Raw genomic sequence first — 13767 nt, forward strand, 5'->3', positions numbered from 1 at the left:
CGTCTGCAAGAGTGTCCGAGTTGCTGAAGTGATTGGCTCTTAGGGTACGCAATCAGACAGCGCTCTGAAGAGCGTGCTTCAGAGGCACTTGAAGGAAACATGCTGATTGTGAGAGTTTTACATATGCTGCCCTAACACTGTGAGGAAAAACTGGGGAGAGAGGAAGGGGTCACATCCATAACTACTGAATCAAATGACTGGCTAAATTCAGCAATGATATACAGCAATGATATTCCTCCCCTTCTGTTGGGAACATTTACTGTGGTTTCTTTGTAAGTCATCCCATGGCAAATCAAGCACGGTCCTCTATGTACATTCTCTTCAAATCTGGTGTCTTTTAGGTTGAATATCTTACATTGTGGTTCAAAGCACACAAGCAGGCAGGCAAACCTCACTAGGATTTTTTCTTGCCAGTTCGGTGTCCGGAAAGAATTTATTTTACCGGACAAATTTGAAGGCCTAATGTACACCAGGTTGATGAAAGAACCTCAATATTAGCCACTAAAATGTAGGCTATTACGAAACATCTGTAACCTATAACATGAGTAGCCTGTTTAAAAAAAGTCTAGGCCTACATGGCGTTAAATGTAGGCTATAGGCTACCAGGTAACATTTTATTTTCTCCTTTTTTTCATTGCGGCAAATTCCTCTGCTGCCGACTTTAAATCAAACGTGTCCATTGCAGCTTGCAACGCACATAAGCTGCATCCGATTTGGCAGAGAGAAGCCCCTCTCTGCTGGCACGCTTGACGTGGGCAAAACAGAGGCAATTTTAGCCAGTGTAGCCCAATCGGGGTACAGCTCGCCGAACTCATAAATAAGCACGTTTTGCTCTTGCTGTCAAAACGCAAATGTCCTGTTTAGGGATAGCCTAATTTTTAATTTATCTTTTTTTTTTTCTTGGGAATTTCACAGTACATTTGCGTACAGGGCAGTAGAGAATAGATCTCACTCCCACTTGTTTGGTTCAGCTTTTATTTAAAACCTAATAAATGCAACTTAGCAACTAATCAAGGACTTCAATCAAGCACCTCTTAAGTATAAAAAAAATTATTCCAACTGAGAATATTTCAGTCGCTTACCCCTGTGCAGGCAGTGTATAGACATATCTTGAGTGTAAAACCTGGAAGGACAACACCACCTCTTGGAGAGTAAGGATCATTACATTTAGAGATAAGAAAATCTGCTGTGCATATGTGTTTTGGCTGATTTTTAATCATTCCTGATCTTGCTTGCAGATTGCTAATTTAGGTTCATTAATGTCTAGGTTCATTTCAAGGCAATTATTGATCCCGATAATTAACATTATATGTTGCAAGGTGAATTTTTTTCTTCCGGTGAAATTTTAATCAACATTTTCCAAAATGGTCAAATTGACTATTGGAAGTGAAAGATCACCTGAAATTGAGCAAATAATTTTGTTCAATTTGTCATTTGAAACACAGGTTCAAAGTACTCATACAATTTAAAAATAGTTACTTAAGGACAATTCTCTTGCATTAATAAAAGTTTCATAACTGACGTTTTGGGGGATGGGAAATTCCAGTATGATATGCCTGCTCTGCACCAATCCTAACCAGTAAATCATGTATTTGTACAGCCTGCTAACCTCTCCTTCCTGTTGCATCAGCTGTTTGTGCATCCCACCTCCTCCCCTTTCATCCCTTCCTGCTCCTCTCCTCTCACCTGCAGGTCTTCGTACTGGACAGTATTCAAGGATCTTCTTTCTGGCTTTGACCTTCTCCCTGCTTGGAACCAGGGTTCTGTAGTCCTTGTCCTATGGCCAAGACTGGCCCTTTTTGCTCCAGAATCCAAGGGTGGCGGGACTCTCAATGCTGTCCTACAGCTGGGTTTATGTGCTTGCCTCCCTGGAGGACCGCACAATCAAGTCAAACCAAAGATCCCAGCAGACCTGCTTGCCATTTATTTTAATGCTGTACCTTTCCACTAATAAATACCCTTACATTTATTTCAGTCATCCTGGCCCCTTGATCTGAAAATCCATATTCAGAAACTGGAAAACATCCCAACCTGCGTGATAAGGTGAATAACCTCATCAGAACAGTCTATTAACCTTATTTGGCCACAGTTATATCTGAGAGGTGTGAGGCTTTAAAATTCAGACATATCATTCCTGAGAAACCATTTCTCTTTACAGAATGAGCGGTATTGATACTCAGTCATAGACACACATTTGCCCATGGAAACATTCACACTTAAAGATTAAGGACCCACAATATCACCAGTATGATATTTTAATATAATCCAAAATCAAAGGGTGACAAATTCATAAATCATCCAAAAAATGAACCTCAGTCATACCGGTAAAGGGCAATTTTGAATTTTCAGTACGACAATATTCAGATTAAGATGGGCACTCACATTTAAGAGGGCATGTCTTATTCATCTTTCAACAGCAAGGTATTCACATGGAGTACCGGGGTAGGTGACTTCTGAAACATGCAATGACAAGCAATGAAAAAAAGATGATATAGACTAAACGTCAAAGGACCACATGGCCCTTGTGGACACACTGTTTCAGACTCCTTCTATCCTTACCTTAAATCACTATTTTTGTGAGATCTTAACTCTTGCCCATAAGTGTCATCTTTACAGATGGCCGTCCAACCACAATCTGTGGACTAGTGGTAGTCTACAAGCTCCAGTAAAAGAGTACAGGGATATATACATACAGAAATGATAAAAAAGACACCTTAGATATTCTTCTGTTGGTAAATATACCAGTGATTGAGTACAACGTGTAACTAAGAAGAACCTCTCGATAAGGGAAAGTCTAAAACTTTTAATTCAAATTGTAGTAAAATACTGAATTTTTCAAACTGGCTCTTCTTGATGCCTCTTTTTTTTTTTACCACAAAATATTTATACACTAGCATGTGTCATATATACACAAACAGTAGGTTTGTGCAATGTTTTACTGTGTAAAGATAAGTTTAATTATTTAAAGTATTTTGATATTTCCCCATCTATCGTATAATTGTTGATATTATTTCTGATGTTAACAACATTAACATACCATTAATAAATACATTTCTGAAGTACACTTTTGCGTTTCTCACTCAATAGGGCAGAAGACACAAGGACATACCTGCAAATATAATAAAATTTCGAGTATACGTAAGCCTAAAATACAATTTAGAAAATAATTACAAAAGTAAGTAACTGGCTAGTTACAACTTAATCGCGCGTCAATGTGCTGCAATAGTTAAACCCAATTTTGACGCATTGCAGGTAACAACTAGCCAATTACCGACGCCGTTTCTCTTTCTCTAGCTTATCCGAACCAATAAGAACGAGTGTTGCATTTCCGCCGCAAAGGACTGTCTTCCTTTGTGCAAGAACTTAAAGTTGGCACTGGGGAAACCGGCTGTTTTGCCTTTTAATTAAGTGGAGACAAGTATTTTGTAAGTCTCTCTCCCACGCGTTTCTTGCATATATTGTAAAATAATTCATTAAAACAGAGAACAGAGAACCTCTCCGCAGTATATCAATAGCTAAAGTAGCTTACATATGTTCGTACGTAGTGCTCCACTGCGCTTTTGGCGTAGAAATGGTGGTGTTAAGTAAAACAAGCTTTTTGCGCACTCTGCAGTATCTCTACGCCCGGCGTGCAAATAGTGCAAGCTGTCTGTTTTATTATTGCTGAGCAGTGGAGCAATTTCAATAAAAGCGGTGCTAAGTCAATGATGCGTAAATAAATTGTTGTATGCTGGCGCACTTACGGGCTGCAGTTTCTGAAAGGATAGGTTCATGTGAGGTAAATGATGTCACGGGGCGGAGGGACATAGTACAAATGATGGTACGTGGGGAGTGAAGAGAACGAGAGTTCCCGGGTAACTTTGTATTAGCTACGGTAACTTAGAGCACCTGTAATAATCGCATAGAACCGGCTGTTTCCCCAGTGCACCGTTGTCAAGGCTTTCAAAGACACAACAGACATAAAATGGTGAGTGTAACGCATGTAAGTTATATGATCAGCCATTTTAGGTTATAGCTATAGATTCTACAAAATAAATGATAACATGTCGTTTGGGCGACAGGTTGAAATTCAGAGCATGTCTGATTTGCATCAGATGGCACCTAACATTATCCAGTTAAGCGGTGATGTTTTGGTGTGTTAACTGAAATATACTACGTAACGTAAACATAGTAGCTAGATAACGTTAGCAAACAAACATTAGCTGTTAAGTGACGTTTTATAGACGATAACTAGCGTGCAGTTAGCTTGCTCGCTTGCTGCCATATTCTCCATTAGCTTGTGGTTGTATGGAGAAGCGCTTGTTATATGGCGTGCTAGCCAGCTAACGTTAATTCTTACGTAACGTCAAGTAGCTAGTTGCTAGTTGACAGGTAAGTGAAGAGGAAACGATTCAAACACAGGAGATGAATCTGACAGCTCCCTTTTCCCTTGTGTTAGCTGCTAACGTTAGCTATGTACTGTAACTAACGTTGCAGTAGCCAGCTAGCTGTCACACACGCAGTTTTTGTAGGTTCAGAGTGCGGAAGGGGCGGGGGTGGGGGGAATTTATATTTTCAATGCAGCTGGATAGCTTGCCTTGGGTCGGTAGCTCTTTATCTGGCTGACGGTTCATAGCTATATTAGGTAGATAACACTATGGTCATTTCTTCTGTTGAACTTGCCACTTTATGTACTAGAGAGCAAGGTATACGTAACTCCTTAGCTGCTCCAGCTAGATGTAGATGTATGCGATTTTCTTGATCGGTTGAAGATGTGAACTAGCTAACCAGCGACATAACGTGTTGGGGGCGTAGCGAATGTGGTTTAAAAATAGACAACCTGTGCCATCTTGTACATATCCATACATTAGCCGAGACTGTCACTGTGGCCAAGAAATAGCAAGCTGGCTAGCCAGCTAGCTATAATTTTCTGGTGTTTCATTACACGGGGATTGTGTTACTGGCTAGCTGGTTGTGAAGCTAGCTAATGCCTTTAATGATGGGAGCAAATGTAAGATAGCAGTAAATAAACGATGAATGCAGAGGATGCCCTAAATGTTACAGCCAGAAATTCATTTGTTTCAGTTAGCCTGCCAGCTAATTATTAAGGTAATTTGAGTTAACATGTCCGCTTGCTAGCCTTTTCTGTCTACTTAGCGTGGCTGTATTACTCTGTTGCACGTTAGCAAATTAGCTTGATGTGTTGCAAGCCGGCGAGAGTTGAGATGTGCAACAAGATTATATTCTGGGATTTACTTATAACACGTAAACAATAATAGTAGCCACAGCACACGCTATGGGCTAGCTAACTCGGCATGGCTCCGAATCCTTTGCCCGTCGTCTTGTGATGCAGTGTTCCGTCAACATTTGATGCTTTGCAGCCGACAGATGTGGAAGATTCGGTGATGTTGCGTATTGCAGCAGACGGCTGCGGTGCAGCTCGTTGTTCGTGAATGATCTCTCACCCCCTCCCCTCGCATTGAACCAAATCATGGCTGCTGCAGTCGGTTGGCACTCGGAGCCGCAGTACACGCGTACCAGCTGAACGCGAACAAAACTGCCGGTACCGTGTTCAGTTTTAAATAACTCATGGCTTACCTACTGACACCCGTTGTATTAAAATACTTAAGTTTGTGATTTTGTTGTTGTTGTTTAATGAGCTTTGACCACCACTAAGTCTGAATGCAGGATGATCTTGCAGATACTGATTATATAGTGACTTGCACGACTAGTTGTAATGATTTTCTGAAAATACAAATCATATATGATATAATATATAGCTATAGCACGTTTATTGGGGAGGCGCTTTGGAAGTAACTTGGACATTTTTAAATTAGGGCGACCCCGTTAACTGTCTCATCCATTGTTGATTCTGCAGCGTGTGATTTGTGCTGCAGACACAACATTAACCGCTGCCCTGGATATTAAACTAAGGCCAGACAGCACAAATCCTCAGGTTGAACCATGCGACAAGCATGGTAATCTCTTGCACTGCTAATGTACAGTGTCCCAGGTCCTCTGCCTTAATCTGGACATTGAAAGGTGCCTGTTCAACCTGGAGATTCTCCCATGAGTTCTTAGTGCAGTCTAGATTGTAGAAGCGATCCTAATTTCTGCCTTGTAAAATTGAAGTCATTTTGCGACAGTTGGGAATAGGTTCTTGCTACATTAATTAAAGTAAAAATAGTCATTAGGTGTTTAAAGTATGTGGAACACTTTTTTGTATATGTATATGAAACTTTTAGTATATTAAATTGCTTTTAATCATTTCCACAGAATAATTTGCAAAGAAAACAAATGTGTACATCTTCTGTCACCTCCTCAAGCAATATGTTTACGATCATGTTCCTACAGTCCTGCTGATATCATTCTAGTTACTTCAGTAGAAGCATCTGTAGGTCTTTTATCACACCTTTCGTTTCTGGAGTGCGTGTGAGTGTGACGGTGTGTTCCGCAGGTGTGCTTGGCTGCTGTCTAGGGCCTTAGTGTTGACTCTAGCTGCCTATCTGACTGCCAGCAAAGTCTGTCCTTGAACTGTTTCCTGTTCCCTTGTTTCTTCAGGCAGACCAGCTGACAGAAGAGCAGATCGCCGGTAAGTATCCTCTCACCCTGTGAAATTGCTTCTGCAGCATGTATTGAAGGTTTGGTTTCTTTGCGAGTTGTTTTCTCTGAAAAACACACAAAAACAAGAAACATCTCCTCATCTCAAAGTAACAGAGGAAATACCATTGCAAATTGTATAGAAAAAACAATGACTTTTATTTGAATGCCCATTCAGTGAAACCCAGAGAAGCGTTGGGTGGATGTAGGACAGGATATTCCTCTTGTGGGGGGCATGGACCCTCAGGGGCAATATACACAAAGTGTATTTGTGTGTCAAGACAATGCACTCACACTCAGTGGGACGTATCACTGCTCCATGCGTCCTGCCACCTTATTACATTTAATGAGCACAGCACAAAAACAGACTTCCGTTTTCTTGTACCATTGTTGTATTCTTCAAGAGTTTTTGAGCCATGTGTTGCTCATCCAACTGCCAGAGAAAATGTGTACGCATTACTGTTTTGCACACAACCACAAAATACCAGCTTAGAATGAATGCGAGGCGATCAAAGCAAATACCTCTGATGGCCGCCACAGTTTTGGGCTGGCTCGCTGATTGATGTTGAGGAGATCCGTTTGTAATGACATTAAGCAACATTTGTTGCAGCTTACAAAGAGGACATTGTCATACAGTAACCACCCATCCTCCATTTAAAACCATGTTCACTGAACAGTGTCAGCAGTGAAACACTTTGCACGGTGAGTTTTGGTGGCATTTTATCTTCCCTTCACATGTAAAACTTTAAAGGTTATCACCATACAGATGAATTCGTACTTGTTTTACCTTTTTTTCCTTGATAACCAAATTAAGTATGACACTTGCATTCCTTGTGCATTGAGGCCTGCTTGGAGCCTCTGCCAGCAACAGTCACAGAAAGAACTTGGTGTGGTTGCTGTAAGTTCTAAGCATAACATGTGATAAGCATGTGATTGCTATGCCCAATGTAGGCACATTAACCCTACAAACCCTACATTTCCATTGCCATTTCCAACCCTACTTTCATGACCAGATGTGTAACTCCTGCATTCCCTCTGTCCTCCATATAGGATTTTCCAGTGCTGCCTATGCATGCTCTATTAGACCCCACGCCTTTTAGAATGCTCATAATGAGCCAGCAAGTCAAAGCAAAGCAAACCAGCTGAAGCTCCAGCAAGACAGACAGACTTCCATGTTACGTGCACTGAGCTGACTGTCTGGCCCAAATGAGGAGGATCTGTGTTGAAATAAGAGGTGGTTGTAGGAGCAGAGCTATAAAGCTGGACGAAAGCCGTCCTCCAGCTGCGCTTCCCACCCCTTTCAGTTCATTATTGAGTAAAATGGCTGAACTCGAGGATTTGCTCATGTTGTTTTATTAGCCTGTGCTGTTTGCACCAGGAAAGGAAAGTTAAGGGCAATTTCAGTTTCTTGGTCATTTTTGGCTCCTGTTAGGAATTCATGAATGGTGTCCTGTTGATACTACCCAGAGGTGGAAAACCCCGGCTTCAGAAAGTAAAAGTCCTGCCACGTATTTATTCCACCCATGCACTACACCAGCTGAATTTAATTAGCACAACTCTTCAGCCAGGTAGAGGAGCTAATTAGTGAAATCACCTTGTTTAGTGAATGGCTAGAACAAATACATGGTAGGACTTTTACTTTCTGAAGCCGGGGTTTTCCACCTCTGATACTACCTCTGAATAAGTCAGTCTTCACTGGCAGCTTTAAGTGCTGCTCCCAGGTGTTGAATTAAGACCCATTCAAGTGGAAGTACCCCACAACCATGTCATCAATGGGCTTTTTTTTTTTTTTTTTTTTTGCTACAGAATTCAAGGAGGCCTTCTCGCTGTTTGACAAGGATGGCGATGGGACCATCACCACCAAGGAGCTGGGCACTGTCATGCGCTCTCTGGGCCAGAACCCCACAGAGGCGGAGCTACAGGACATGATCAACGAGGTGGATGCTGACGGTGAGGGCTCGGGTCCGGCCACCTGTTGTTCATTACCTCAGCACAGGGTGTACATGTGAACGTACCAGGTGACCGTAGCTGGCACTAAACGATGCCCCTTCCCCCCCAACGCCCCTCTGAGGTCAAACTGCAGAGCAGCAAGTATCAGTGCCTTGTTTGTTTCTTAAGCTCCGAGAACGTTTTTAAAAAACAGACAGAAAGTTATACATGCTAGGTGGCTAGCCATGACTGTTATTCTTGGCCAAGTGAGAGATGATAAAATGTTTTGGCAGGAATAAAGCTGTGGCATTTACAGTTAGGTGGGGAAGCGCTTTGGATTACACACTGCATGAACTCATCCTGGCTTCAGAACAATTATGGCAAATAAACAGTGGATCAGAGACCTTAATTCACACTTTAATGCAGGCACCTGAAAGTCTTGCATGGTTCAGCTGGCTTTAGACATGAAATGTAATATAAAGTAGAAGTTGGAAAATCCTAAATGCCCTTAATATTGTATAATAATTCTAAATGGGCCTAGGCAGATTTTCCTGCTGCCTGGAGGAGTGTGTGGCTTAGAGAAACTTGCTTGGAGACCCAGAGGGCTTTAGGGCATAGAGCATTCTGCTTTGCTAGTTACGTGCAGCTAAATGCTAGCTAAATTTGATTCTGTTGACATGTTTTTTAGCGGTCAGTTGGCCTGTAACCGGGGTGTGATTTGCTTAGGGGTTCAGGTGTAGCCTCACAGAGTTAGGGTGTGCACCATGTCCTTTCCAGTCATCCTTTCCAAGCATCAGCATGTGGATTGTAGTGCAGTGTTGTATTGACATACATCTTCTACACAGGCAATGGAACTATCGACTTCCCGGAGTTCCTGACCATGATGGCGAGAAAGATGAAGGACACGGACAGCGAAGAAGAGATCAGAGAAGCCTTCAGAGTCTTTGACAAGGTGAGGGTGCCCACAGCAGGTAATGGGAAGGGGTCAAGAGTTCCTTTTTTTTGTTTTGCTTTTTTGCATACGTCTGAAAGCAGCTGGTTTCCATGCTGTCTGTGTTCTTTTTGTTGTCCTTCTTTGAGGTTGGATCAGTTGAAAACATGGGGGACCGCTTCTCTCTTCTCCTTTAGCACCACCTTTGTTACACTCTTACTGCAGGCCAGCCGTTTTAGAAAACATGGCTCATGTGAAAGGGCTTTCTTTACAGTGAATAAACCAAGGACACTACAGGTTTCTGACTCTGTGGTAGTAGTAGCCAGCGAGTGATTCACTGGATGGGGACCTGTTGTGTTGGCTGTGTTCCGTAGTTTATGCAGCCCTCACTAACATTATCCCTGTTGAGGCAAATCGAACGCCCCTGGGAATGTTTGAGTGATGGTCAAGATCCAGCTGATTATCCAGTACTGCCGGCCAGCGTGGTAGCTGCAGCACCAGGGCAGTGTTGTGGTCATAGTACTGGCCAGGTCAGAGGCACCCCCCTCCTGTCACAGCCGGATAGCTGCTAATCTGATAACTGCTAACTCTGTTGAGCTGGTCTCACACGTCCCGATCGGTAGGCCCTCCTGGATAAAGTGACTTCAGTTAATCCCCAGGTCACTCCATAAAAGGAAAGTTGAATGTTTTTTTAGGGCATTCTGTAAATTGAGAACGTTAAGAATAGGTGTGGCTTGGGATAGACCTAAAATTGGTTTAAAAAAAGAAGCCAAAATGAGGAAAAGTTTTATATGCCTATATCTTTATATTTATGTGACTGTTCCAGTGTTATCTTCTTAAATTTACAAGTAAACAAGTACAGCAGAATGAGCAGCAAACAACTACTTGAAAAGCAACACTAGTAATCTAGTCTCAAAGACAGTTAAGATAAACTAATACAAATCATCAGCAAACTACTAAATGTAAGTACAAATTCATTTGAACATTTTACTCTTATTTCTTTTTTTAATGCAGCATAAGTCTGCAGTCCATGAATGCATGTTGAATAGCCACATGTTTCGTTTGATCGGTAGTACTGAAGGAGCTTGCAACTCAACCCACCTGCTTCCTACAGGATGGAAATGGCTACATCAGTGCTGCAGAGCTGCGTCACGTCATGACCAACCTGGGGGAGAAGCTGACGGACGAGGAGGTGGACGAGATGATCCGCGAGGCCGACATCGACGGGGACGGCCAGGTCAACTACGAAGGTGAGCTCCTGTGTTCCTTTGATTTCCAGTGCAACATCCGTCTGTCCATCCACGTGCATGTCTTCTGGCACCAAAATCCAAGGGAAATAAAAGTCAAAGATCTTTGATTGATTTAAAGTCTTTTTTTCTGAAGTAGGCTAGTTTTGTGTTGAAAATGCTTGCTGACTGTACGTAAGAGGGTAAACCATGATGAATAACGAGGATTGTCTCTGTGATCCCACAGTACGACTGCATACTTGCATCCACCTGTTCTGTGCCCAAATGGTTACTCTGTTTTCTTTGTTCTTTTGCAGAGTTCGTGCAAATGATGACTGCAAAGTGAAGCGTTTTTTTTCCCTCTTTTCTTATGTTGCCTGTTCTCCTTCAATCACTCTGTCTATTAAGAAAATCGAAACAACCAAAACAAAAAAAGCTACAAAAAAAAATCATAAATGTTACAATTCTGTAAATGTGGTTTCAAATTCAAACTACTTCTGAGGCATCTGTCAACAAAAAAACAACAAAAAATGCAGAACAGTCCTAAGAGGAGTGAACTGACAAAGCTTAGCTGCATGAGATCTTTATTCCTGGATAAACCCATCTTTCCCAGATGGCGGATGAATTTGGAGAAATTTGAGGGAGGGTGGGGGAATTGCAAAAGCCAAAAAAAGAGACAGAAATCAATGACGGATGCAATTTTTGTTTTTCTTCGTCTACAAGAGCGGCTTTTCATCCACGCCTTTTCTGTTGGTAACCATTTAACCGTACAGCTTGCAAGAAGCGGCGCTGTTTCAAGCAAATGACAAAAACAATCTTGCATGTACCTTTTCTGGCGGTTTAATGTCGTTACAGTGAGAGGTCCTGATCCTGCGGTTGAGTGGAAAGCCTGGATTGTGAAACAGACAGGAGTTACTAGCATAACTATCTGTACAACCTGTACAGTTTTACTGAGGTTTGGCACAACCCAGACAGAGTACAGATCCGGTAGGGTTATGGGTTCGATGCCTTGTGTGCTTGAGGAGGGTGTGATGTGAAAAGAAAAGAAAACACTTCTTGTAATAAACTTTACAGCAAACCTTTCTTTTTTTTTAGTTCCTTCATGGATATTTTTCTTAACCAAGTTGCAGCATCAGTCCAGAGCCGGAGTGTTCTTGTTCTCTAAAACGTATAGTTTGAAATGGTTTACAGAGACCTGAAGTTGGAGAGAGCATTGCTGTAAATGTCTGATCATAAAACAAAATCAGGACACAAATGTTAAGCTTTTTAGAGGTGCAACAAAAAAAAAATCAACTTGTAAATTTAGTGCATTGCCTAACATTAGCGTGATAGTATGGCTTGTGACTTTATCCTTTTGGTTTTAACATGTGCCATAATCATGAGCCTCAACTTTTTTTTTGCAAGATGACTTTTAGTCAATAGCTAAATACTATAAATATATATAATACACATATATTTGCACTTTTGTGTACAAGAAAATGATTGACAATGTTCTGATCAAGAAGAAAAACCAAATTTGCTGTTGCTGCTGCTGTTTCGGTCGCGGTGTTGTGGTTTGTCGGATCCTCATGTCGCGTTACCAGTGCTGCACAGGTTGCTCCATGCTCTGCTTACAGCACATCTGAACAGTTCCACCTTCTGGGGATTTAAAGAATAAAGCAGAAAGAAAAACTAAATTTATGGACTTCCTCTGAGGTTTTTTTTTTTTTTTAATTTGTTAGGTTTTCAAGCATTTCTTTTCAGTGTTTAAAAGGAGTTGGTTTATGAAGAAATGAATTCTATGAAGCTCTTAACGTCATGATTCTTAGCTCAGTGTCCTTAAGGGGGTTAGATGTACAGAAAGAGGGGGGAGGGGGGAGGAGAAAAGGACCTGATTGGTTGGTAGCTAAAATCTGTGGAAGTTAATGTCCAAACTAATGTCCAAACTGTGAAATATCAATGTTTTCCAATAAAAAAAAATTAATAAAATTTACTACCTGATCACGGTCTTATCTGCCTGAATTTAAAATACAGTCATGTATATATTGGCATGCAATATATGGTAGTATATACATGGTATGTAAAAGATGCATTGTTATATTAAATAAAATATCAAATGGTTGTTTTTTCTGCTTGGGTGTATTTGAATACATTGAATGTGTGTGCTGAAACGCTCTTCTGTGCCCAGTGTTCAGCTGAGTGGACTCTCCTGTTACTCCATGTTGTTGGATGGCTTGATGACCAAGTCTCCAAACCTTGAGCATTGGATGGGTCACATGTGTGGGTCTTAGTGCAAAGGAGCTATCCTGGGCAGCTGGGTCTATATTTGGCGACTCAGACTTTTGCTGAAGACTGAGCTGGGGTAATCCTTGTTAGCAGTTTTGAAGCAGCCCGTACCTGGCCTCTGCCTCTTCTTTTCCGTATAGATGGTGACGGGCAGGGATTGGCTATAGAGAGGGGCACATAGAACAAATGATTCCAGCCAACAAACTGGGAAACCACAAAAGTTTGGGTGAATTCACAGTGAAGCGTCTGGAGTGTGCCGTGGAAGATGGCAAATGGGAAACCCGTTTGTCATCATTGTGGGCTTTGTGGTGTCACACAGACAAGTCAAGTCTTGTGAAAAAAACCACCTCTCATGGGAAATGATGTTATCCATGAGATGTATGGGGAAGGTGTTGTTTTTGAGTCTACCTGTACCTGGGTCACATAAGTCTCATACATAGCTTGAGAAGCATTCTAGCCCAGTGCATTAACTTCATTTTAGCAAAAGGTTATGGGTTTAAATCAGATGTGATGCTACTGTGATGTTGACCCTTATTAATATTACCATTGGAATATAATTATAATATGGTTTTAATTGATTTGGGAGAGAAGAGCGTTCACCATCTTAATACATGTACCCAACTCTACCTTTACTCAGTTACAATATAACCTGGATACAGCATTTTTTCCTGCTGTTACAAAGTGCCACATACCAAGCCCTTCTCCTATCGGTTTTATCTAGCATATTCCTCCTTTTCTCTCAAGCTCCGCCTCTCCTCTCCACTTCCTGGACTTGTTCTGAGAACCACGTGTGCTCCCTTTCCCGGAGTGCAGACAAAAAGAACAACGTGTTCCTGT

General features: G+C 41.6%; 1 protein-coding gene across 1 annotated transcript; it reads left to right on the forward strand.

Annotated features, from left to right (window-relative positions):
• The first annotated feature begins 3669 nt into the window (after nt 1-3669).
• On the forward strand, nt 3670-12645 carry LOC118774084 (calmodulin-1). Its single transcript, XM_036523208.1, has 6 exons — nt 3670-3967; nt 6541-6571; nt 8386-8529; nt 9354-9460; nt 10554-10689; nt 10983-12645. The coding sequence occupies exons 1-6, from the start codon at nt 3965-3967 to the stop codon at nt 11009-11011; spliced, it is 450 nt and encodes a 149-aa protein (XP_036379101.1). The 5' UTR covers nt 3670-3964; the 3' UTR covers nt 11012-12645.
• The last annotated feature ends 1122 nt before the right edge of the window (nt 12646-13767 follow it).

This window comes from Megalops cyprinoides, chromosome 3 (genome assembly GCF_013368585.1).
Source record: "Megalops cyprinoides isolate fMegCyp1 chromosome 3, fMegCyp1.pri, whole genome shotgun sequence".
NCBI lineage: Eukaryota > Metazoa > Chordata > Actinopteri > Elopiformes > Megalopidae > Megalops > Megalops cyprinoides.